This window comes from Penicillium solitum, assembly GCF_028829755.1.
Source record: "Penicillium solitum strain IBT 25940 chromosome Unknown utg000003l_segment0_segment0, whole genome shotgun sequence".
NCBI classification, from domain to species: domain Eukaryota; kingdom Fungi; phylum Ascomycota; class Eurotiomycetes; order Eurotiales; family Aspergillaceae; genus Penicillium; species Penicillium solitum.
The window spans coordinates 770,282-791,662 of record NW_027072123.1 but is presented as its reverse complement, the minus strand read 5'-3'; the positions used below and the strand labels follow the sequence as shown (position 1 = coordinate 791,662).

The window sequence follows — 21,381 nt, the reverse complement described above, 5'->3', positions numbered from 1 at the left end:
TGCTATGTCCTTATCCCTAGGACACTCGACCTGCGATTGCCTAGAGATGGCAAACGCATGCGTTGCAAAGACAGCAATCCAGACGCCGTGTATCCCGCTCATATCGAGCCATATCCCCATAAAGGTGCAAAGAAAAAAAAAAGGAAAACTCCTAGATCAAACACCAGGGGAACAAACAAATCGCTCGCTCATTGGAAGTATGAACTTGGAAGAAAAAGAAAAGGGGGCGAAACAAAGGAAAAAACATAAGAAAAAAGTACGAAAGATATTAGAATCAATGAAGTTTCTTGATCTTTCGTCGCAGTTTGAACACTCGAGTTCGAAGCCAGGTCATAAAGAGAACCCATGTGCTCTTGGATTGGGATTTCCATGACGCAGAAGGTTCTTCGCTCCCATGCACGATGGATCTTTGGGGCTTCTCGGAGATCTCCTCTCTAGATTGCACAGGAGACTCAAGATCTTCCGACATGTGTCGTTTCAAGCGACGTCGGGAGCCCCTCTCTTCGGCTTTAATCTGTTGTTTTTCGAGCCGACGGTTTTTAGCGGCCTCTTTTTCCTCAAATGCCTGGCGGGCAGCCTGGACTGTGGCTGCACGGGAAATAGGATCGGTGCTAGTTCGAGTTCGGGATCGGAAAACGAAGTCGAGAGACGTCCTAGACATCGGAGATGCAGTACCATCAGTCTCCCGCGAATACCCAAAGGACGGTCGACTGGTCACATTGGTTTGTGAAATACCGGGGAGACGGGTGAAAGAATCATCTTGGATCTGCAATGACAGCCGGGGTAGGGCCATGCCTGAAGAAGTACGGGTTTCCTGGATAGACGAAGGTTCCGACTCGGGGCTTTCATCTAATTCTTCGCTATCATGGCTCAACTCCTCGTAGGACTGGCCCAATGGTGGAGTGTACGCTCGAGGCGTCTGTCGCATGGGATGCACGTACTGTGATCCGGGCTTGCTCGCAGTTGAACCTGAGCCATTTGAGAACTGAGATGTTCCACTGGTAGATCGATTGTGAAGACCAGAAGGTGTCCTCTTGTAAGTCACACCTGCGAGGGTCTCGCTGCGTTGCTCCCGCTCGAAGTTCATGTAAATGCCCAACCCCTCTTGGTCAGTGGAGGATCGGGACAGATCGATTGAGGTCGATGGTGCATCGTCCCGGGAGAGTTTCCGCAGAATGGGTTTGATATGGACCTTGGGTTTCATGGACTTGTTTTTGTGAGAGCGAGAGTCAAGCGCTTCGGAAGATATGTTGTGTGCAGAAGCATTCATCAACTGGTATTCCGAGTTCCACGGTTCTTCGCCGGGTGTGGTATCATGCATGGCCATGCTTGAAGCCATGGAGCTGCGCTTTTTCAGGTTGACAGGAGAATGCGAGTTGTCGGCCACATTGGAAAAGGAGAATTGATCTTGGGGGTTGTTGAGATCTCGAGACGGAAAGATATGATAAGAGGCAGCCCGTCCAGTTTCAATGCCTGGTCTCGCCTTTGTAGGACGCTGGAGCGATCCAGACTCCCCCACTAGTCGGTTTTTCATAGCGGGAAAGGCCGACTCACGGGAGTACGAATCGTCGGCACGCACCATAGTCGGAACCTCTTCAAGTCACGGCTTTTTAGTAACGAACTGTGTGATGCATGATTGTCAACACCAGCCGAATGAGAACCAGAGTATGGGGAGTTCAGAATTCAAGACCGAGGATGAGTGGGGAAGAGTGTGAAAAGAGGAGGCCGTAAGAGATCCCAAGTAATAGTAATCAAGAGGGGGCGCGCATCAGCGCATCAGCACATCAGCGGGGAAATGGAAGACTAAGATAAGCGCTTATGGCGGGAGAGATAAAGGATCTGACATTTGTGGTCAGGGCAGAACCTTGAAAGAGTAGAAGAGAGAGAGAGAGAGAGAGAGATAGAAAGGAAGTAAGCAAGTAGTTTTGGAGAGGGGAATAGCAATAGATATAATTCAACAAGAAGAAAAAGGAGACGGCGGTGAAGCCGGAGACAGACGGGATCGAGACCGCATGCGGCTTTGACTTCTCTCTCTCCTATTTTCCCCCCTATATTATCCCCTTTCCTCCTATTATTGGATCTTCCAATCCTTCTAGTTCTTCTAGTTTTGTCTAGTTTGATTATTTTATTTCGATTAGTTTAATGAGTTCGTTTAGTTTGATTAGTTTGTGTGGTTCGTCTGATCTCATCTTATTTTAATTTATTCCCCCTATACTCCGTAATCCTATCCACACCCCATCTACACGATATCCCAAGGTTTAGACATAGAAAAGTCCTCTGCACAGTTTATGATTTTTACTACCTTCGTATATACCTAAGCAGACATTTAAAAAGACACATTAAAAGAATATTAAAAAGAACATTGAAACACACACACACACACACACCAGAGGGTTCTTAGATCTAAGATCTCTAATACCATGATATATAGTACCTTATAATACAATAACTCCCCTGAAATATGTTATACGTATACGTATTGATATGTATCTATACATATCCATACGTATCTACACGGACCGATGCCAAGAGTATGCCAAGACCTACAAGCCAAGCCCGTCTGACGATTCCCCCACCAAAAGAATGTTTGACACTGTGTTGTTGTACATGGTGGGGTGGACTATTTTGGTCTTTTCTTCTTTCTCTTTCTCTTTCTCTTTCTCTTTCTTGTCTTCTTCTCTTCTCTTCTTTTTCTTCCCTTCTTTCTTGTACATACAATATCATCCCCGATCATTGTACTATTCTCAACCATGGGTCTGTCTCTGCAGAACCTGGGGTTGTCCCTGTTGATTCTGGTTGCTTTCTCCGGTCAGGCATATGCATTTGGCGCTGGTAATATCGCTTCTATTTCCCGCCTCGAAGGTCAAAACTGGCGTCATGGAGACATCGAGGATGCCCTTCTGGCTCTCTATATGGCAAGAGTCGCCGGTGGTAAGAAATTCGGCAAGCTGGACGTGAAGCGCGTCTACTTCGGTAATTGGTTACGCGATTACAGCCAAGCAGTCGATGTGGGCACCGTCAAATATGTTAGTGCCGAAGCTATCCGTATCCTGCTCTGGGTGCTAGGTTTCATGAGCTTTGGGTGAGTAGTAAATGTGGAGATCGAATATCGAGGCTGTTGGACATTGCGCTGAGACCTATAAAAGATACGGAACCAAGGAGTTTGAAGTCACGACGGAACGCCTGGGGTGTTACCAACCTACGGAGCATATCGATAACCCCTTGGGATACGCCACGGGTGAGGATGCGCGTGACTACGATCGTCGACTGCGTGGCCCCGTCGACGAAGAGCGAGAGCTTTCAGTGGACCCCCGCACCGGTATGGACTCTGATCCTGCGGTGGTCGATATTGGACTAACCCAACTGGAAACACAGGCTTGAAACATTACATCGCAACGGAGGACGTAGGTATCGATACCTCGGCTGCGTTGATTCGCCGTGTGCTCGGTCGCTCAATTCAGATGGGTCGTCGTTATGGCCAATCCAGGAACAAGGACGACCTATATGAAGCTCTACGATTGTTGGGCACTGGATTGCACTGCCTGGAAGATTATGCTGCCCACTCTAACTACACTGAGCTCAGTCTGATTGAACTGGGAGAGACAGAGGTCTTCCCTCACGTCGGACGTGACACCAAACTGCAGGTTAACGGTGTCGATGACGAAGTCTATCCAATCGTGACGGGTACATTTGGTGGAGTTGATTTCTTCCATTCCGTACTGGGAGAGTTATCCGATAAGACAATGCAGTCTGAAATTGAATCCTTGGAGAATGTTGTCGCCCAATCGGAGAACCAGGATGCCTCCGAGAGTTTCTTGCAGACTCTCCTAAGCAAGATTCCCGATGGTCTGCTTGGTGACAGCGGCGACCAGACTGGCCAGATGGATGACTTCAAGTCAAAGGCAGATGATGCCAAGCATGACAGCGAGAACGTCAATCCTCGTGAACCTGAAGAGTGGACACTCTACCTGGACAATGTTCAGAAGCAGATCTATCCGGTCCTCGAGTGGCACGACAACCTGTTGAAACGAATTAATGAGGCCATCGAAAAGATCCCAGTCTTGCCCGAGCTGGTCGAGCAAATTCAGGATCAAATCACCATTTTTGTCTTCTCTATTTTGGCTCCTTATGTTCTTCCCATTATCAAGCAGGTTAAGTCCGAGCTCGAAACCGGTTCATCCGAAGTGATCCAGAGCAGCCGGGAGCAACAGCACATTGTGTTCAACGATGATGACTGCTCAAACCCGACCCACTCAATGCTCTCAAAAGACCACTTCTCAAACATTTTGAATGAGCCCGCTGGTCGTATTGCGTCAGCTGTTGTCAAATGGTCGGTACCTCAGCTTATGTCATGCTGGGACGATGAGAATGCCGATATCGACCGGACTCTCGACAGAATCATTTCGGGTGTTTTCCATCACCCCGCTCTTCGTGAGTCTGGACGTGACGGAGCTACCGATATGCGTCAAATCATGTTCTCCACGGTCGAGAAGTGGTGGAGCGAGAAGGATGATGAGGAGCGGGACATCCTCCGCGAGCAGCTTAGCCGCGATGGTGTCCTTGAAGGCAGGAACCATAAAGATGGCGTGCAAGATTGCGGTCACGGATGTGGCAAGCCGCTCGCTCTTCCCAAGTCTCACGGCAGCTCTGGTGAAAGCCAAGGCTCCGGTGGCTCCGGTGGCTCTGGTATTGAGAACCTAGCCTCCGAGGCTGTAGGAGGAGGCGCATTTGGCGGTATACTCGGTGGACTCGTAGGAGGCATGGGCTCTATGCTTCTCAACAACAGCGGTTCGAAGCCTGATAGGGAGAGTCCAGAGCCTCAGAACTATGACAGTGGGAATTCTTACCAGAGTCGACCCCAACATGAGAGCCACGAACAATACGGAGGGAACTCGTTCAGTCAAATGCAACCCCCTCACCAGAGTGGATATGGACAGCCAAGCGAACCAGGCTACGGAGGCTACGGTCAGCCCCCAATTCATCACGAAGAATACCGTCCTCGTCCCGACGGATACGAATATCAGAGTGAAACTGTCTATCAACAGCCACCTGCGCGCCGCGATGAGTACTCTAGCTACGCACCTCCAGCGGAGAACTTCCGCCGCGAGGAGCACCACCAATACCAGTCGGAAAGCCAGGGATACTATCAAGAGCAGACACGGGAGACCTATCAAAGTGGCCAATCCGAATACCAGCGTACAGAGACACACTATGGACACGGAGGCCCGCCTCCCCGTGAGGAATATGGCCAGTAAGTTAACTTGATTATTTGTTATTGGCTAGTCTCTTATATTGACCACAATATACAGGGAGTTCTCTGGATATGGTAGACCGCAGCCTGGCTACAATGAATTTGAGAATTCTGGCTATAGGCCCCAGGAAGGATATGGTCAGCGAGAGGGCGGCGATGGATACCGCGCCGAGCGGCAATATGAGGGCGAGGAGCGCCCTAGGTACCGTTCGGGCTCTCGTAGTGGGGGTAGCGATGAGGAACGTTCTCACCGACACCACCGACACCACCATCATCACCATGAACGGTCTGGTTCGGATTCGGATTAGGTAGCCTCGGCAGTGCCCCCAGATATAGTGTTGGGCTAGTGGAAGATCCTGTCGCAATGGATGAATATACAGGCATCTACCATTCCTTGACCTCTCCGGGGGCCGGTTGTTCAGTGCGAACAACCTTGTCGCAGTTGAGCAGGCGGAGTGGATCAAGAGCCAATTTCAGCTAGGAATGCAGATATGAGTATTAGTGGCGTGCTTCATGGGCGTAGACAAAGGTATATTAGGATTTGGGGCAGGCGGGGAAATGAATGAGAATGTATGTGAAAGCTTACCCGGCGCATTGTGTCGACTGTAGTTTCACCCAACTCGTGCTCGAGGTAATCTCGCTTGACGAGACCAACACCGTGCTCCCCGGTGACAGTGCCCTCCATCTCCACAGCGCGTTTCACCATGCGGTGCACGACTCCCTCCGCTATAGCCTTCTCACTGTCGCTGAAGAGGATGATCGCTATCGACTGTTAGCGCATGTCGAATGACCTCTGGGTTATGTCAAATCAAGGCAATAGCTTACCGTGGAAGTTGCCATCTCCAACATGGCCACAGATTCCGGCTAACAGGCCATTCTTGGTCATATCTTCCTTGGTTGCCTCCATGATATCGGGCAACTTGCTCATCGGGACTGCGACATCGGTCGTCCAGACGTGGTCATCCGGGTTCTTTTTCATCGCCATGACACTCCACAGCGCCTGTTTGCGAGCACTCCAGAGTTCTTCCATTTCAGACTTGCCACGGGCAAACTCGAAGGTATTTCCCGAAGTTTTAGACACGATCTTTTGCACCATCCCAATCTGCTCCTTAACCGCATTTGGAGTGCCAGTGAATTTGAAGAATAGGGTGGGGGACTCCTTCCACTGACGGCTGGTAGTCTTGCTGGCATTGATGCACCTCATCTGGATATCGTCCAAAATCTCAACACCAGCGACGGGGATACCAGCCTCCACCACGTTGGTTACACACTCGGCGGCATTCTGAATAGTGCCAAAGCTTGCGACAGCAACATTCTCGCTCTGGGGCTTGACCGTCAGCTTCAAGGTCGCCTCCGTTACCAGACCAAGAGTGCCTTCGCTGCCAATAAACAGCTTAGTCAAGTCATAACCAGCGCTAGACTTCCTCGGCCGTTGCCGAGTCTTGATAATGGTGCCATCGGCGAGGACGACAGTGAGCGACAGCACCCACTCACGCATTGTCCCGTACCGGTAGGCATTAGTTCCCGAGCATCCTGTTCCGACCATACCGCCAATCATCGCACCCGGACCAGGGTCGGGCGGGAAGAAAAGGCCATCCTTGGCAATCTCCTCGTTCAACTCCTCCCATCCAACAGCAGGCTGGACAACAACATCCAAGTCACGCTTGTGGAGCTCCAAGATGCGGTCCATGCGACGGAAATCCACGCACACGCCACCTCTCGTAGATGCAAAATGGCCCTCCAAGCTCGTGCCGCCGGAGTACGGGGTGACGGGAATAACGCGCTGGTGACAGACCTTCATGATGCGCGAGACCTCCTCGGTACTTGACGGGTAGAGGATCAAGAAGGGCTTCTCATCCTCTTTCTGCGAATAGGAGGACCAATCGGATCCGGCATGCGATTCCAAGTCGCCACTTGCAGTCGAGACATTTTCCTTGCCCAGAATTTCGACGAAATCAGCCCACGCCGCCTGGAGGTTGGAAGGGGAGACGTTGTGTTTTGGAGCCTCGATCTCAGAGAGGGGGGTCGTAGACGAGGAGGGTAAAGCTGCGGGCTTGATAGATCCGAGGTAGTAAGCACCAGTTGAGAAGAAAACCAAAGCTACGGCGCGATTACAGATTTAGTTAGCCAACGACCTATCCAGAGGGAAAAAAAAGCAAGATTATCTCGGCATCGCATACCGAAGACCAGGGCGGCAGAGCGACCTGCGGGGGACTGGGTCTGATATTGGGCGAATTTCTCTTGTTCGGCACGCTCGCGCTTCAGACGTTGTTGGGTGCTTTCGTATAGTTGACTCTTGAATGATTGGTTTTCCTTAGCTTGCTTAGCCGAGGACGCAAAATGGCGCAGCAGGCGGGGTGATGGTCGAGTCCGGAGACTACGCGCCCCGAGAACGAGAGCATTGAAGACCATTGCGATGTGTAGAAGAAGTGAAGCTCTCAAGGCTTTCCAAGCAGGGCTGTCAGAAGCTCTCAGAGACCGAGAGAGAGGTGAGAGGTGGAGGACGGACCGAGTTCCGGGGTCTTGGCACCCGGGCCGATACTTTTTTTTTTTTTTTTTTGTTTTCGCTTGAAGGGGATCTATAGAGACACTGTATAATAGTATATAAGTATATAATAGGATATAATAGGATTTAATAGTATCCTATATGACTATATCCGAGTACTATATACTCCGTACTACTGAGTACAATATATACTATATATAACTATCTTTATATCCCACTTACATATGTACTATACGTCACTTGACCAAAAATGGTAGGTCACATGCCCCCCTCTATTATTACCGCTTGTGACTTCACACAGGAAGGATAATCCCGCACAGGAAAAGAGTCCGGTTAATATCATCGCGGCTAAAAAAAAAGGCAGAAATGGCTCCACATCCAAAGTGGAACTTGTCTCGACCTGCGGGGAGCTCTTCGGTTCAATTCAAACTGGATTCTCCCGGTTATTCTTTTTCCTTTTCTAGAGATCTCTTATATATATATATATTCAAAGATTCTACTAGTCTTGCTCGGTATATTCTCTCTTTCTCTACTATCCTCTCCATCCCCCCCCCCGGCCGCATTGTTGCCAATTTCCCCCGGAATTCCCATTGCCCCTCTAAACACATAATGGCCGCAGCTCAGGTAAGACTCGACTCACTGTTGAAAATGACACAAGTCTTGACACCTATCCAGAACCTTTCATTCGTCCTTCAGGGCATCCATATGGTCCAGTTTGAAGACCGCCCAGTTCCCGAGCTGAAGAGCCCTCACGATGTGATCATCAACGTCAAGTACACCGGTATCTGCGGCAGTGATGTACGTACCATGCCCCAGAAACAGTTATGACCCAGATTAATTAATCCTCGCCATAGGTGCACTACTGGGAACACGGCTCGATCGGTTCATTCGTTGTGAAAGACCCCATGGTCCTCGGACACGAGTCAGCAGGCATCATCAGCCAAGTCGGATCAGCCGTGAAGACCCTAAAGGTGGGTGACCGGGTCGCTATGGAGCCCGGCACCTCCTGCCGCCGATGCGAGCCCTGCAAGGCCGGAAAGTACAACCTATGCGAGGACATGCGCTTCGCTGCGACCCCGCCCTATGACGGCACCCTCGCCAAGTACTATACTCTCCCCGAGGATTTCTGCTACAAGCTCCCCGAACACATCTCTCTGCAGGAGGGAGCACTCATGGAGCCCCTCAGTGTTGCAGTGCACATCGTGCGCCAAGCCAACGTCAGCCCGGGCCAGTCGGTGGTGGTGTTCGGTGCCGGCCCGGTGGGCTTGCTGTGCTGCGCTGTGGCGACTGCGTTCGGCGCCTCCAAGGTCATCGCCGTGGATATCCAGCAGCAGCGTCTGGACTTTGCCAAGGATTACGCCACTACGTCGACATTCATGCCCAGCAAGGTTGCGGCCACCGAGAACGCCGAGCGCCTGAGAGAAGAGAATGGGCTCGGCGCCGGCGCCGATGTGGCGATTGATGCTTCGGGCGCTGAGCCTTCCGTGCACACGGGCATCCACGTCCTGCGCAACGGAGGCACATACGTGCAGGGTGGCATGGGCCGCAGCGAGATCCAGTTCCCTATCATGGCGGCTTGCTCCAAGGAGCTGACCATCAAGGGTAGCTTCCGATATGGTAGCGGAGACTACAAGCTTGCCGTTGGGCTGGTTTCATCCGGCAAGGTTGATGTTAAGAAGTTGATTACCGGCACGGTCAAGTTCGAGCAGGCCGAGCAGGCCTTTATTGATGTCAAGGCTGGCAAGGGCATTAAGACTTTGATTGCCGGTATTGATGTGTAAATTCCGTTCTAGAATTGAAACACTGGGGATAAACGGGGCGTTGGTTTTCTATTTTTTTCTATGGCCGATTTTGAACGAGAGATGAATCAAAAGTTGATGTGCAATAACTCCTCTTGGAGGTCTGAACTGTTGGGCAAACACAGTAACATGTAGAAATGATCAAGGTCAACGAAAGGGGGGGTATCGTGCAGTGTAGTAAAGCGAAAGACCAAATCAAAACAGGGACAATAAAACAAATGTACTCAGGGTGATACAATACTAACAACACCCTTGATTTGGGCGACTTCCAGAGCCCAGGCGGAAAACATCCTCCCATTCCCTCATCCCGCTCTTCCAGTTAGGTGTGCCAGGAGCTTTGGCTTTTCGACGGCTCCTGCGCTGCAGAGGCACGGAGTTATCGTCCAATGTCGCTCGACTTCTGATACTCGAAGCATCGCTACCTCCATATAAACCTCCATCCCCGTACTGAATGCCACTCTGTGGGTCATCGGGGTCGATCTCACCGAGCTCGATCTTGGTCAAAATGATCCGCGCCAGCCGATTAAAGACTTCCTCCACGCCATCCCCCGTCAGAGCCGAGATCTCCACAGCGACGGGGATATTCGACTTTGCAGCCCAATGGGATGTCTCCTCGGAGCTAACCTCTCTGCCTTCCGAGGCACGAGTAGCCGTCAATCTAGTCCCCGTCCCCATCAGGCTGGTGGAGCGAATCGACCCATTCACATCCCAGGGGATCGACGACTGTCTGCTGGACGTACTAGACGGGGTCGGAGGCGGGCGGGAGTTATCTTCGAAATCGGACTGGGCGTCGGAGGTCAGGTCAGCTTTATTCCCCGCTAGGATGACGGACAGGTTTGGGGAAGCGAGGGCGCGGGCGTCCATGAGGAAGGTCGGGAGGGAGGCGAAGGAGGCGTAGGAAGCAACATCATAGATGAGGATTGCACCTGCTGCGCCGCGATAGTATGATCTTGAAACCGATCGAAAGCGTTCTGTGCCTGCTGTATCCCAGAGCTGGAGTTTGATGCGTCTCCGGCGTGAACCCGTGCCGAGTTTCACGATGCGCGAGGCAAATTCCACGCCGATGGTTTGGGAGGAGAGTACTCGCCCTGGAGAAAAGATATGTCAGTAAGAGAGAGAGAGAAAGAAAGAGGATTGGAGGGTGGTTGTACATTCATCTTTCACGAAGCGGTGTAGTACACAAGACCTGTAATTCAAGGATCCAAGGATCCGATGTCAGCAGATGATCTAAGCTTGTATGTAACCATCCATGGATCCCTAGGTACCTAGGTACCTATAGGATTGAGATAGTTGGTACTCACTTTCCAGCACCGCTTGGTCCTAAAAGGATGACTTTGGCGAGGTAATCGTACATGCTCCCCAGCTCCTAATTGTATTAGCGGTCTCTCGGGGGGATTAGGGGGAGGTTCATGTACCTGGTCTGGGAGCGAGGAAGTGGACGAGGCATTTGAAAGACCTCTTTGACGTGCCATGAGCGTAGGGAACTGAGTTCTTGGGGTGGGTGAATATGAAAGAGAAGGGTAGCTTTGACTTGAGGGGGAAAGCTGTTGGGTGCCCGACCGGTGATCTCGCACTATTACTCTTTGGACTGTATAGTTTCTATATATTATACATTATTGTATATTAACTATACTCCGTAGTTATATTAACTATCTATTACTTAGTTCTAATAGAAATATCATGTTGGAATCATCCTTTTATAAAAAAGAAATAAAAAGAACCGAAACAGGCTAATAGCCACAGTGCTTTGATACTTCACTTCGTATTCAAACAAGGCGCATTCCCAACTCTAGTTATAGACTTTCTACTCTATTACTCTATTACTCTAGAACAAAGTAGAGTTTCTCACACTTTGGGGCTTGGAGCAAGGCTCATTCGATGTGGATTTACAGGGCGTAGATTGACGTAGTGCTTGGAGTATGGAGTATTATGAATAATATAGTAGTATAGTAAGATATAGTAATATATAATGCTCGGGCAATGAGACTCAGTAGATAATACCTAGGTACTCCGTATAGGTATATCTAATGCCTATCAGGCTACTCCGTACTTCGTATAAAGGTCATCCATACCCATGTGGATGTGGAGAAACAGGGATTGAGAGATCTACAATACATATGTACATACGGAGTACTTATGTAGTGGCAACTTTGAAACTTTGGAACCGTGGAAGTTTTCTAGAAAAGAAATGAGATCGTGGCAGTGCTTTATATACGGGAGCACTCCGTACTCCGCTCATAATATAGTTAATCCCTTCGTATTCGCTCTTTGGCTAAAAGGGGGGAGGGGGGTCAGGGTCCGAGGCTGAGTATTTTGGCTTTGATGAATTTTTTTATCGTCATTTTTATTCCTTGGAATTGCTTAAATCTGGGCACTTTTTAACACTTTTTAACACTTTGAACACTTTTTTAATGCTCTAAAAGGCCCCGAAATCTGAGGAGTCGGACTGAGTTCATCAGAATTTCGTCATACCGTTACTTCACTACTTCAGTACTTCAGTACTTCACTTCGCTTGGATTTCTCCTTATTAACATCTTCTTTATTACCATATCCCTCTATTCCTCTATCCCTCCATCCTTCTATTCTACTACTCAATACTCAATACTCACCATGAAGTTCACTTGGGCGACAACGCTCCTTCTACTCTCTACCAGGGTCACGGCCCTGACCATCCCTCACACAGAGTCTACCGATCTCATTGAACGAGATGTGGTCTCCCTGGACTCCCTGGATTCCACCCAGGATACAGATGTCATAACCCTGGAGAAACGGCGTGGCGGTGGTGGAGGAAGCCGAGGCGGCAGCAGCGGTTCGTCCGGCAGTTCATCCAGTAGCGGAGGAAGCAGTGGAGGCCGCACCGGTTCTTCCTCTTCCGGGTCCTCCGGCTCCAGTGGCAGCAGTGGCAGCAGTGGCAGCAGTGGAGGCCGCACCGGTTCTTCCGGCTCCTCTGGTTCAAGCAATGTTGGTGGTACAACCAGTGGCGGCTCTGGCACTCGAGCAACCTACGGTGGAGGAAACTACTATGCCGGTGGTGCACGCACTCCCTACAAGGCGGGCTCCCGGTCCGCTGGAGGAATCGCCCCCTACGTGCTCGGTGGAGCTGCACTGGGCTTCTTCCCGGGTCTTTGGCTGTACAGCGCCTATGCCTACCCCTACAGCCACCACTACAACTACTACAATGACAAGGACCACAAGAACGAGTCGCTCCCCATTGTCTGTTTGTGCCAGGAGTACTCCGAGTGTGGCTGCGACAGCAACACTAACCGCACCTACTACGAGTCCCTCTTCAACGGCACCGTGCCCAAGAACTCGAGTCTTGTGCGTGTGGTCGATGTGAACGGCACTCAGACCATCTACATCAATGGCACCTTGGCCAATGGCACCACTGCCCCCGAAAGAAGCTCGAGTAGCACCTCCTCGGCATCTGGGCCTATCGCGATGGTCCTGCATGCTAGCGGGTACTGGGTGACGGTTGCCGTGGTAGTGGCCGCCGTCTGGGGATTCTAAATGACAAACTATGCTTTTGCTTTCTGCTGTTTTTGCTTTCTGACTGCTGGGTTATTATGGCTCCACCTGGCTTGTGTTGATGATGGGCCTTAATGCTATGATAAAAGATGATTGGGATGGATGTTTGCTTGTGACTTTGATACCCCCGGCTTGGGAACTTGTGGCCTGTACCACAGTATTGTTTATATCCATAAGCGTTTTGCTTCTGATAATGTGAAGGCGAAATTGAATTGGACCTGAAACTGGATCGAAGTAAGAACAAGTAGAGGCGTGGATATTCCTAAATTGGACTAGTTGTATTGTCCGAAAGGGTTGAAGTAAGTATGAGTTTGAGAAAGACATTCAACAGTAGAGAAGGATACATCGCAAAATCTCTGATCTATGAATTGATATAACTATAGTTACTATAGATACATAGTATACATAGTATACTATGCAGGTAGGAATGATATTCCAACGAAGAATCCTTCATGCCTTAGTGCCTTGCTGCCTTGATACCTTGCTGCCTTGATACCTGTCCCGTAACGATCGATACAAGCGCCTTGGAACTCCCTTTCTCCCCTTTCCCTCTCTTGATCTTGCAACCTTCTCCTGTTCTAAACAGTGTCACTCTTTTGTTCTCCCAGCTATTACATTCTTTTATAAGCTGCATTCACTCTTTTGACTCGAATCACTCTCTCTTCGCAATTCGTAATTCTCAATTTGCAATTCTCAATTCTCAATTCGCAATATCATAACAACTTTGAACGAAACATCAACAATGCAGTTCACCAAGGCTCTCCTCTTCCTCTCGGCCCTCGCGCCCGTCGCGTTCGCCGCTGAATCTGCCTCAGCCGACTGTATCACCAAGACCGTCACTCTGGTGCCCTCCGGATACACTCCTCCCCCGTCGTCCACCCCGACTCCTACTCCAACCTCAACCTCGACCGAAACTTCTTCGTCGACCTGGACGCCTGTCATCACTAGCACTCCTTCCTCCAGTGCTACCCCTTCCATGAGCCACATTGCCAGCTCCTCTACCCCCCTGATCAAGGCTAGCAGCACCCCCCTCGGTGAGAGTGCCTCGGCTACTCCTTCCGCCCCTGCTACCGCCGGTGCTGCTTCAATCCACCTCCCTGGTTTCATGGCTGCTGGTGCAGCCGCCATCGCTGGTGTTCTTATGATCTAAACTCCATTTCCTGACTCATCTGAACGAGTGAATGTTTGAGTTGCCCTCCCCGATCTTGGTGTCGACTTTTGTCGCATTGCATCCAGTGTCAACCTTTGATACTGGACTGCTTCAGCCATCTAGAATGGCCTCCACTTGATCCTTCCCCTGTTTTCTTTTGGGGATATATTCTTCTTTACATATTCTTTCTTCCTAACATACCGTTTCTTTTTAACCTACTTTCTGGTTACGGTGGTTTTGATGTGTTTTCCGATGTTGATTTCCTGATGTTTATACCCTTTTTTTTCCCCTTCGATACTCCCCTTTTGATCTCATCCAAGCATTTTCTGACCTTAATGCTACTTCTTTTCTGTCTTGGTTGACCTTGGATTCTTTCTCCACATTGATGCTTGCATCTTTGCTCTTGGATGTCATACTACTGTTACTTGACGAGTGTAAGACTTACGAGCTTTACTTTTTATGCAATTGATACATTTCATTGTGGCTACATTCGACCTTTTGCTTAATCTGTAATATTTCAACTATGAGCGGAGCGTGTGGTCTTTAGATATATAGTATGAATTTCTAGCTTTTTGATGATAGGTTATGGCTTCATCTACGGCGTATGCTTGACAAAAGAACTGGCTGAATCAAGCGCATCGATAATCGTGAATAACTTAGGAGAGGACTGAAACTGATCTTATCTACTACAATGACCCCAAGAACGGGCACCAAAAAAATATCGTACAGAAAGGTGAGCTGGAACTAGTCTACTCCTCTTTGGAGAAAGCAGCTTCGTATCTGTCGAGCAAGTTAGCCAACATCCCTCGACTCAGCAAATGACACCACATACCTCTTGCCTCGGAAGGCCCACAATCCCCAGTTTCCACAAGAAACATCATGAGGATCCTGGTCATTCAGATCCCAGCGCAGACTGCGGAAGATATTCTCTCCGGGCTCAAGGAGCACATCAAATTCTCCACGACACTTCTCACCCACCCAGTTGATATCACGCTCCAGATCCCACTGGGTATACCCAGTACAGATGATAGGAACCTTAGTCTCAAGCAACTGAGGCAGCGTCTCCTCCCACTCATGCGAGCTAGCGGGGTGACCCAGACCAGGATGGAAGAGCATAAAGCAATCCAGATAAGGATCGAAGGGACCGAAATACTGCGCCTTGTTCATAGTGTGGAAGTAGTCCACGTAGGTAGTGATCTTCATCTGGCCACCAAGTCTGTCCTCGACGATGCCGCCGAAGGGGTTCTCGGGTGTGCGCTCGGGAAGCGGATACTCTCCGTCTCGATTCGCCATGCTCTCCGGCCCGATGAAGATGAGGTGCAGCAGGGCGCGGGGGTACATGTACTGCAGCTGCAGCCAGACGTCGCGGGGGAGGGACGACTCTGCGCGGGCGCCGAGAATGAAGATTCGTACTGGGGGCGCCTTCAAGCGGAGACCTTTAACGTCGATGCTTTCACCGGCTTTAGGCGGGTGGAGGGAGTAGCGGAGGGCTGGGGGGTGAATTAGTTTTCTGTGTGGAAATACTGCTAGCAGTCCTCTATTATGCTGCACAGAATCAGGACTTACCACTCAGACTCTTCAATCCCTCCGGTGTGAGCCGTCCATCGGAACGAACACTGTACGGGCTAAGCTCGTGCAGGACACTGCCGATTGTCTGGGGGTAGGTTAGCATGCGCGTAACCTGACGCATGGAGCGGTCGTCGTTGATAGCCGCGAATTCACGGGTGTAGAGATAAGTGTCCCAGTTAGTCATGTTGATAACGAAGTTATCATCCTGAGGACCGGGGTAATGGAATTCAGGGAAGACGCGGCCGGAGTTCAGGTCGTGGTCGTCTTCATTGATCTGGCGCAGCGTGTCACAGATCTCGAGGTGAGCCTCGAAGTCGTCCATCCAGTGGCCCTCGGAGCAGTAGACTGGCACACCGCAGTCGGGGCACTCGAAGTGCGAATGGGCCGGGGGCAGGTTTGCATCGTCGGTGGTTTTTCTGGCTTCGGGGTCGTGCGGCGAGACGGCCGCGCGGGTCTGCTGGTGGCTTGGGTGCGGGCAAAAGGCATTCTGCTTGATGAACTCCGCGCGTTTGCGGATTGCCGGCGAGGGCGAATTCGAGAAGGAGTGGAACAGGTTGTCGGGTTTCAGGACGGCCCGAGGGTTGACGGAGGACCCGGTTGCCGTGTGAGCTGCCCGCAGGGGGACAGGCGAAGGCGAGGACTTGGGAGCACAGCAGGACTGGCTGTGTGTGTGCTTGGGCTGCTCTGGGGCGCTGCCCAGCGATCGGTTGTTCCGTTGCGAGCCAAAGCTGCGGATGAAAGACGGGGAGATGGGGCTTCTTCTCCGCGCCGTGGCAAGGCTCTGCAGGCGAGCCTGAGGGGCTGAGGCCCGGACTCCTTGACGGAGAACCTGTAGGCACTGGACACAAGTGTATCCTGCCATTGTGATGTCAATTGGTTGTGGAGGGGAACTGATCAGACCACGGGATAGCTCTGGGGATGTTTTTGCGGCGACACGTGACTGAGACCATCTATGAAACGGGGAGATATCTTCAACTTGGGCTTTGAATTGTCGATTTTATTATCTCGATTAGGTGGATTTTACCTAAAGATATACCATTTACTGATCTGATCTTGTTCAGATGAGCCCATGTCCACAAGAAAGCTATCCAGAATCCATTCGTTTATTTATGACAATTGAGAGTCTTGTACAACGCAACCAAGCCAAAACAACAAGCCAAGTACCTCTCAGAAGATATCCTCGGATCGACTCCAATCCTGCGCATCTCTGGACTCCCAGTATTTTCCATTATGAGCCCAGAATTCCTCTCCAGTAACAGGGCACTTGTCACGAGCGAACCATTGCGGCGCGTAGACCTCGCCGTTGGTTTCGCGTTCTCTGCGCTTGGCACGCTGCTTCTCTTCCACACGGTGCTTCTCATCAGCGGCCAAATCATATTCACCATCTTCCATGGCACGCTGGTCGGGTCGCCGTCTGGTATCGGTAGGAGGGAGCCACTCCTTCAAGGGCTCGGGGAGAGCATTGAGCGTGATGACGAATGGAGTCAGGTTGAAAGGTATACCAGTAGGACGAGCATGAGCCTGCCAGACCAAAAAGGTCTTGGCAGACTCGGGATCCTGACCGGAGACAGGTGCCTCAAAGCCGGGGGTGTGGCGAGCGTAGATTTTATCGTTCCAGCGACCACCAATGCTCCACTTGGGGGAGCCTTCGCTGTCGACGACCTTTCCTGTCACCTGGTAGGCTGATGAGGCCTTCCAGCCACGGGGCTTGAAGTCAAGGTAGCAAACTTCGCCAGTGGTCCAGTTCTTGATTTCCATCAGACCGTAGTTGTCCACTGTGGGGTTACCGGTGATGATGCCGATGACCGACGAGGTCACCTTCTTCCATGTGTAAAGTTCTTCTCCGCCGGTGGAAGGTCGCAGCTTCAGGAACCATGTGCCCAGCAGGTTAATGTCGAAGGACTTGCCGTAGAACTTGGACTTGAGGGAGGATTCACCCTGAATACGTAGTTTTGGTTAGCCCTGTGGACAGATGCGGACAGACATTATTGGGTTACGAAATCGGATGCACTTACCCAGTAGTCCCATTTAGGCGACTCGGCCCACGCAGCTCCAATCGGTGGGTGGTGGCTGACTTGCTCCACAAAGAATCGATAACCCTTGTCCGGACGCACATACTCGAAAGTTTCACCCAGAAGGGGATTGAAAGGCTTTGCGACACGGCCGATGGTCGAGGCATATTCACTTGCGGCGTACGAGGCGACGTATACCAGGCGTTCCATTGAATCGGTCCGACCAGCAGCGATATCAAGGAGGTCAGTATATTCAAGATCCTCAGCTACTCGCTGAAGCAGTGAAGTTGGTTCGTTGAAGGATACCGGGAGTGTCATCTTCGTCATGTCCTTTCCAATCATAGATTTCAGAATACTCTAAACGGTAGTTAGCACTGCCGAAGAAAGGAAGAAGCAAACACCACAGCTTACCCATAAAGAGATCTTTGGCCGATCATCAGCATCCATCTTAAGTCGCTCTCTAATGGGATCTTCATAACCCTTGAAGGAGGGTGCAATGATAGTACTCTTCACAGCCCGAAGCTCAGCACCTTCATCTTTAGGTTGTTCCATATTGTCCTTCTTGGCGTTCAAGTCCTCCACCTCGATTTCACCAGCATCAATAGCATCGAAGAATTCTTCTCCGTCTGACTCTGAACCATAGAGACTGCTCAGCTTGGAGTAGGTCGATGGGTTGCGACTGAGTGCGGGTATCGTGGATAGTTGCTGTGCAGGCTGATCCGCCTCATTTGTCGTCTCGGTAACGCCAGCTTCAGTTTGGCTGGCCGCAAGATTCTGGGTGTCTGTTGCCAAACGGGGTGTCCCACCGGCGATAGAACGGCTACTGCCTGTCGCGCTCTCCAGGGCTTCCTTCAGAGCCCGCTTGGTCCGCTTCCGCTTCTCTTCAGACTCGCCCATCTTAGATTGCAGCTCCTCGTGCTCGCGGGCCACACGTGCCATGCTTTCTTCCCACATATGACGAATGGCCTCCTCTCTACTAAGACGAGACTGCCAATAAGAGTCTCGGTCCCGTGAGATCTTGAGTAGATTCTGCACTAGACCCTTGAGGCTGCTGACTGCAGCTTCATAGGCACCAAGGGCCTGTTCCAGGGCTGGATCCGCGATGGTCATTTCCGGATTTTTGGATTTCTCGGCCTGTAGCGAGGCAGCCACATTTGCAAGAAGATCTAACTGAAGCTTCGCGGATTGTGCGGTGATATTGAGAGCATCCTTATCAGCGGCCGGCATCTCATTCTCGTGGCTTGAACCATAGTCGATGAATTCTTCATCCTCGCCCTCTCCGTCTGGCGCAGATGTGACATGACTGATTACTCTATTCATGTCGTTTGGAGCAAGGACCTGGTCATAAGAACCACCATAAGCGGAGCTATCCTCGTCTCCGGGCGGGATATCCAGGGTTGTGCGGGATGCATATGTACTGAGCCTTGTACCACTGCTGCTACCACCGCCCAAGGATGGAGGAGCGAGACCCCTCGTGCTGGGCTTGTGAGAAAGGCCAGACTCCGATGGTGTATCCGTAGGGCGTCCTTCTGTCTGATCGATCTTAGCCTGGCGAAGCACCTCTGCATTCTTCGACCGCTGACGCTCCTCCTCCTTCGCCTCATCCTTGGCCCACTGAATAGCATTGTTGAGGGACCAGAACCAGCGTTTTGCCTCTACAACATGGTTGGCCTTGAGATGGTATTTGACCGATGATTTCCCGTGGATTTCAAAGCGTGTCTTGTCCTGCGCATCCATGTTAAGTCTAGCAATCTTCATGTTGATCGCACCGCGACAGGCAGAGCCTGCATCATCTATAGAGCACGTTAGCAGGGGTCGATGGCACGAGAAACGATGACAAGACTGAAGGTAACACTTGAACTTACCCTGGTGCTTATAATAACTCAAAACTCCATCCTCCAGAACGAACCAGCGCAACTTGTACCCCGTTGTGTAATTCGTCCATTTCTTGAGATAACCTCTCATCTCGCGGGCGTCCTTGCCTGCAAGCGGTGCATCGCCGACCGAAACGCGCCCGGCAAGGCCTTGGGCATTACTATTTCCGAGAATAGCCCTTTCCTGAATACCGCGCTGGGCAATAACAGCAGCGGGTGATCTCTTCAAGAGAGCGCGGGTTTTATCATCTTTGGTAACATCCTGCGGTAGCTTCCCCTTCTTATCACGACGGAAAGGATCCGCGCCATGTGTCAGAAGGATTTCAATGAGCTGTGCATCTTTATTTCTAGCACCCTCATGCAGAAGGGTGCCACCGGAATGGGCTGTCGTCAGGTCGGTAACCAGATCGTAGCTGTTCACATCCATGATACCCTCTACTCGAGGTTCCTCGAGCAAAGCTTCCAAGCCCTTATAATCAGAGTTTCCAATCAAAGCCTGGATTTCCTGGTTCTTGCTATCGATGAAGAGAGACCGCGCAAGCTGAAGTTGCTGGAAGATTTCAGGGGTACGGGCCAAATCGAGAGCCGTCTGACCCCGATAGTTGACAATGGAATCGTTGATAGATGGACGGTTCAACAATTCACGAACGAGCGGGGCCCGGCCCAGTTGGGCGGCAATGTGAAGTGGCGTGTTTCCATCCCGATCTCGCGAGTTGATATCGAGGTCCTCCGCAGTGGACAGCACATATTCCACGACCTGGGGTTCGGCACACTGCAGAGCCAAATGGAGGACGGTTGTGCCGTTGAGAGCACTCACGCCCTGCGGGTCGGTAGTATCCTTAATGGCATTGGAGATAGCGGTGGTATCACCGCTGCGCAAGATCTCGAAGAGACGAAAAGTGCGAACGGACTGCTCGAGTGACATGCTTCCAGTCTCCATTTGGTTCAAGGAAGGCAAGTCTTCGACTGGGTCCATGTCCTCGGCGGATTCTTGAATGGCCGGTGGCGGACTCAAGTCTTGGCCTTGTTTGCGACGGCTGTGGCGGCTGCTGCTGCGGGTGTGTTTCAACGAGCCGGGGCTTGAGGAGGCGGAGGCGACCGAGTTGGTGTCTCCGTTATCATCGGGGTCTTTGTCTTCGCCCCTGGACTTGTCACGATGGAGGAGGGCAAGTGCTATTGAGCTTCGAGAGCGTTTGTGTTTGTGCCTGAAAGACAGTGGAATATCAGTACAAAGTACGTACACCGTGTACACCGTTCACATGTGACTACTTCGAAGGTCGAAGGTCACAGGCTCAGGACAAATATACTAAGGCAGTTAAGCCAAGGTATTCCCCGGGGTCTCATAGCTGTCATGATGCATGATGAACCATGGATCGAGAGTTTCCTAGTACCAAACTCCAAACTTGGAAAACAAAGACTTACCCTTCTGGTTTATCAGACATCCTTGCACACTGGATTATATCCAATAGTGTTGTCTGAGGTTGAGGACTTTGGAATGAAATTCGAGAGGGGGGGGGGGTTTCTCGGGCCCTTGTTTGGGGGGCAAATGATGTTGATCTCCGCCTTGGCATGAGGGTACACTACAAAGTACATAGGTAGGAACCTCTCGAGTCATTTATTTATTATTTCGATGGTACAATATGGTGAAGCTGAGGATGGTAGTATTCATTGTACAGGTATTTATACAAAGCAAGC

The 21,381-nt window shown here is 50.9% G+C and overlaps 9 protein-coding genes across 9 annotated transcripts; 4 read left to right on the top strand and 5 right to left on the bottom strand.

Moving 5' to 3' along the window:
* Window positions 1–274: 274 nt before the first annotated feature.
* On the bottom strand, window positions 275–1,582 carry N7455_004218 (uncharacterized protein; the record flags this gene model as incomplete). The annotated part of the gene is made up of 1 exon (XM_040962507.2): window positions 275–1,582. One exon carries the CDS (start codon window positions 1,580–1,582, stop codon window positions 275–277), a length of 1,308 nt encoding a protein of 435 aa, XP_040807053.2.
* A 1,168-nt stretch (window positions 1,583–2,750) lies between these two features.
* On the top strand, window positions 2,751–5,559 carry N7455_004217 (Het-C domain-containing protein; the record flags this gene model as incomplete). The annotated part of the gene is made up of 4 exons (XM_040962505.2): window positions 2,751–3,082; window positions 3,147–3,319; window positions 3,376–5,251; window positions 5,310–5,559. The coding sequence occupies 4 exons, from the start codon at window positions 2,751–2,753 to the stop codon at window positions 5,557–5,559; spliced, it is 2,631 nt and encodes an 876-aa protein (XP_040807048.2).
* A 76-nt stretch (window positions 5,560–5,635) lies between these two features.
* N7455_004216 (FAD-binding oxidoreductase) lies at window positions 5,636–7,663 on the bottom strand (the record flags this gene model as incomplete). The annotated part of the gene is made up of 4 exons (XM_040962502.2): window positions 5,636–5,728; window positions 5,838–6,013; window positions 6,077–7,351; window positions 7,432–7,663. 4 exons carry the CDS (start codon window positions 7,661–7,663, stop codon window positions 5,636–5,638), a joined length of 1,776 nt encoding a protein of 591 aa, XP_040807047.1.
* A 703-nt stretch (window positions 7,664–8,366) lies between these two features.
* On the top strand, window positions 8,367–9,538 carry N7455_004215 (NAD(P)-dependent alcohol dehydrogenase; the record flags this gene model as incomplete). Its single annotated transcript, XM_040962510.2, has 3 exons — window positions 8,367–8,381; window positions 8,433–8,555; window positions 8,612–9,538. The coding sequence occupies 3 exons, from the start codon at window positions 8,367–8,369 to the stop codon at window positions 9,536–9,538; spliced, it is 1,065 nt and encodes a 354-aa protein (XP_040807049.1).
* Window positions 9,539–9,796: 258 nt separating this feature from the next.
* N7455_004214 (putative Ras family GTPase (Rab4b)) lies at window positions 9,797–11,028 on the bottom strand (the record flags this gene model as incomplete). The annotated part of the gene is made up of 4 exons (XM_040962501.2): window positions 9,797–10,644; window positions 10,708–10,742; window positions 10,858–10,922; window positions 10,972–11,028. The coding sequence occupies 4 exons, from the start codon at window positions 11,026–11,028 to the stop codon at window positions 9,797–9,799; spliced, it is 1,005 nt and encodes a 334-aa protein (XP_040807056.1).
* Window positions 11,029–12,166: 1,138 nt separating this feature from the next.
* On the top strand, window positions 12,167–13,063 carry N7455_004213 (uncharacterized protein; the record flags this gene model as incomplete). Its single annotated transcript, XM_040960960.2, has 1 exon — window positions 12,167–13,063. One exon carries the CDS (start codon window positions 12,167–12,169, stop codon window positions 13,061–13,063), a length of 897 nt encoding a protein of 298 aa, XP_040808582.2.
* A 760-nt stretch (window positions 13,064–13,823) lies between these two features.
* On the top strand, window positions 13,824–14,231 carry N7455_004212 (putative extracellular serine-rich protein; the record flags this gene model as incomplete). The annotated part of the gene is made up of 1 exon (XM_040960970.2): window positions 13,824–14,231. One exon carries the CDS (start codon window positions 13,824–13,826, stop codon window positions 14,229–14,231), a length of 408 nt encoding a protein of 135 aa, XP_040808568.2.
* A 749-nt stretch (window positions 14,232–14,980) lies between these two features.
* On the bottom strand, window positions 14,981–16,662 carry N7455_004211 (putative mRNA processing protein (Mss51); the record flags this gene model as incomplete). The annotated part of the gene is made up of 3 exons (XM_040960958.2): window positions 14,981–15,011; window positions 15,064–15,721; window positions 15,798–16,662. The coding sequence occupies 3 exons, from the start codon at window positions 16,660–16,662 to the stop codon at window positions 14,981–14,983; spliced, it is 1,554 nt and encodes a 517-aa protein (XP_040808592.2).
* Window positions 16,663–16,967: 305 nt separating this feature from the next.
* On the bottom strand, window positions 16,968–21,128 carry N7455_004210 (OSBP family protein; the record flags this gene model as incomplete). Its single annotated transcript, XM_040960989.2, has 5 exons — window positions 16,968–17,738; window positions 17,816–18,169; window positions 18,224–19,605; window positions 19,678–20,891; window positions 21,109–21,128. The coding sequence occupies 5 exons, from the start codon at window positions 21,126–21,128 to the stop codon at window positions 16,968–16,970; spliced, it is 3,741 nt and encodes a 1,246-aa protein (XP_040808579.2).
* Window positions 21,129–21,381: the final 253 nt, after the last annotated feature.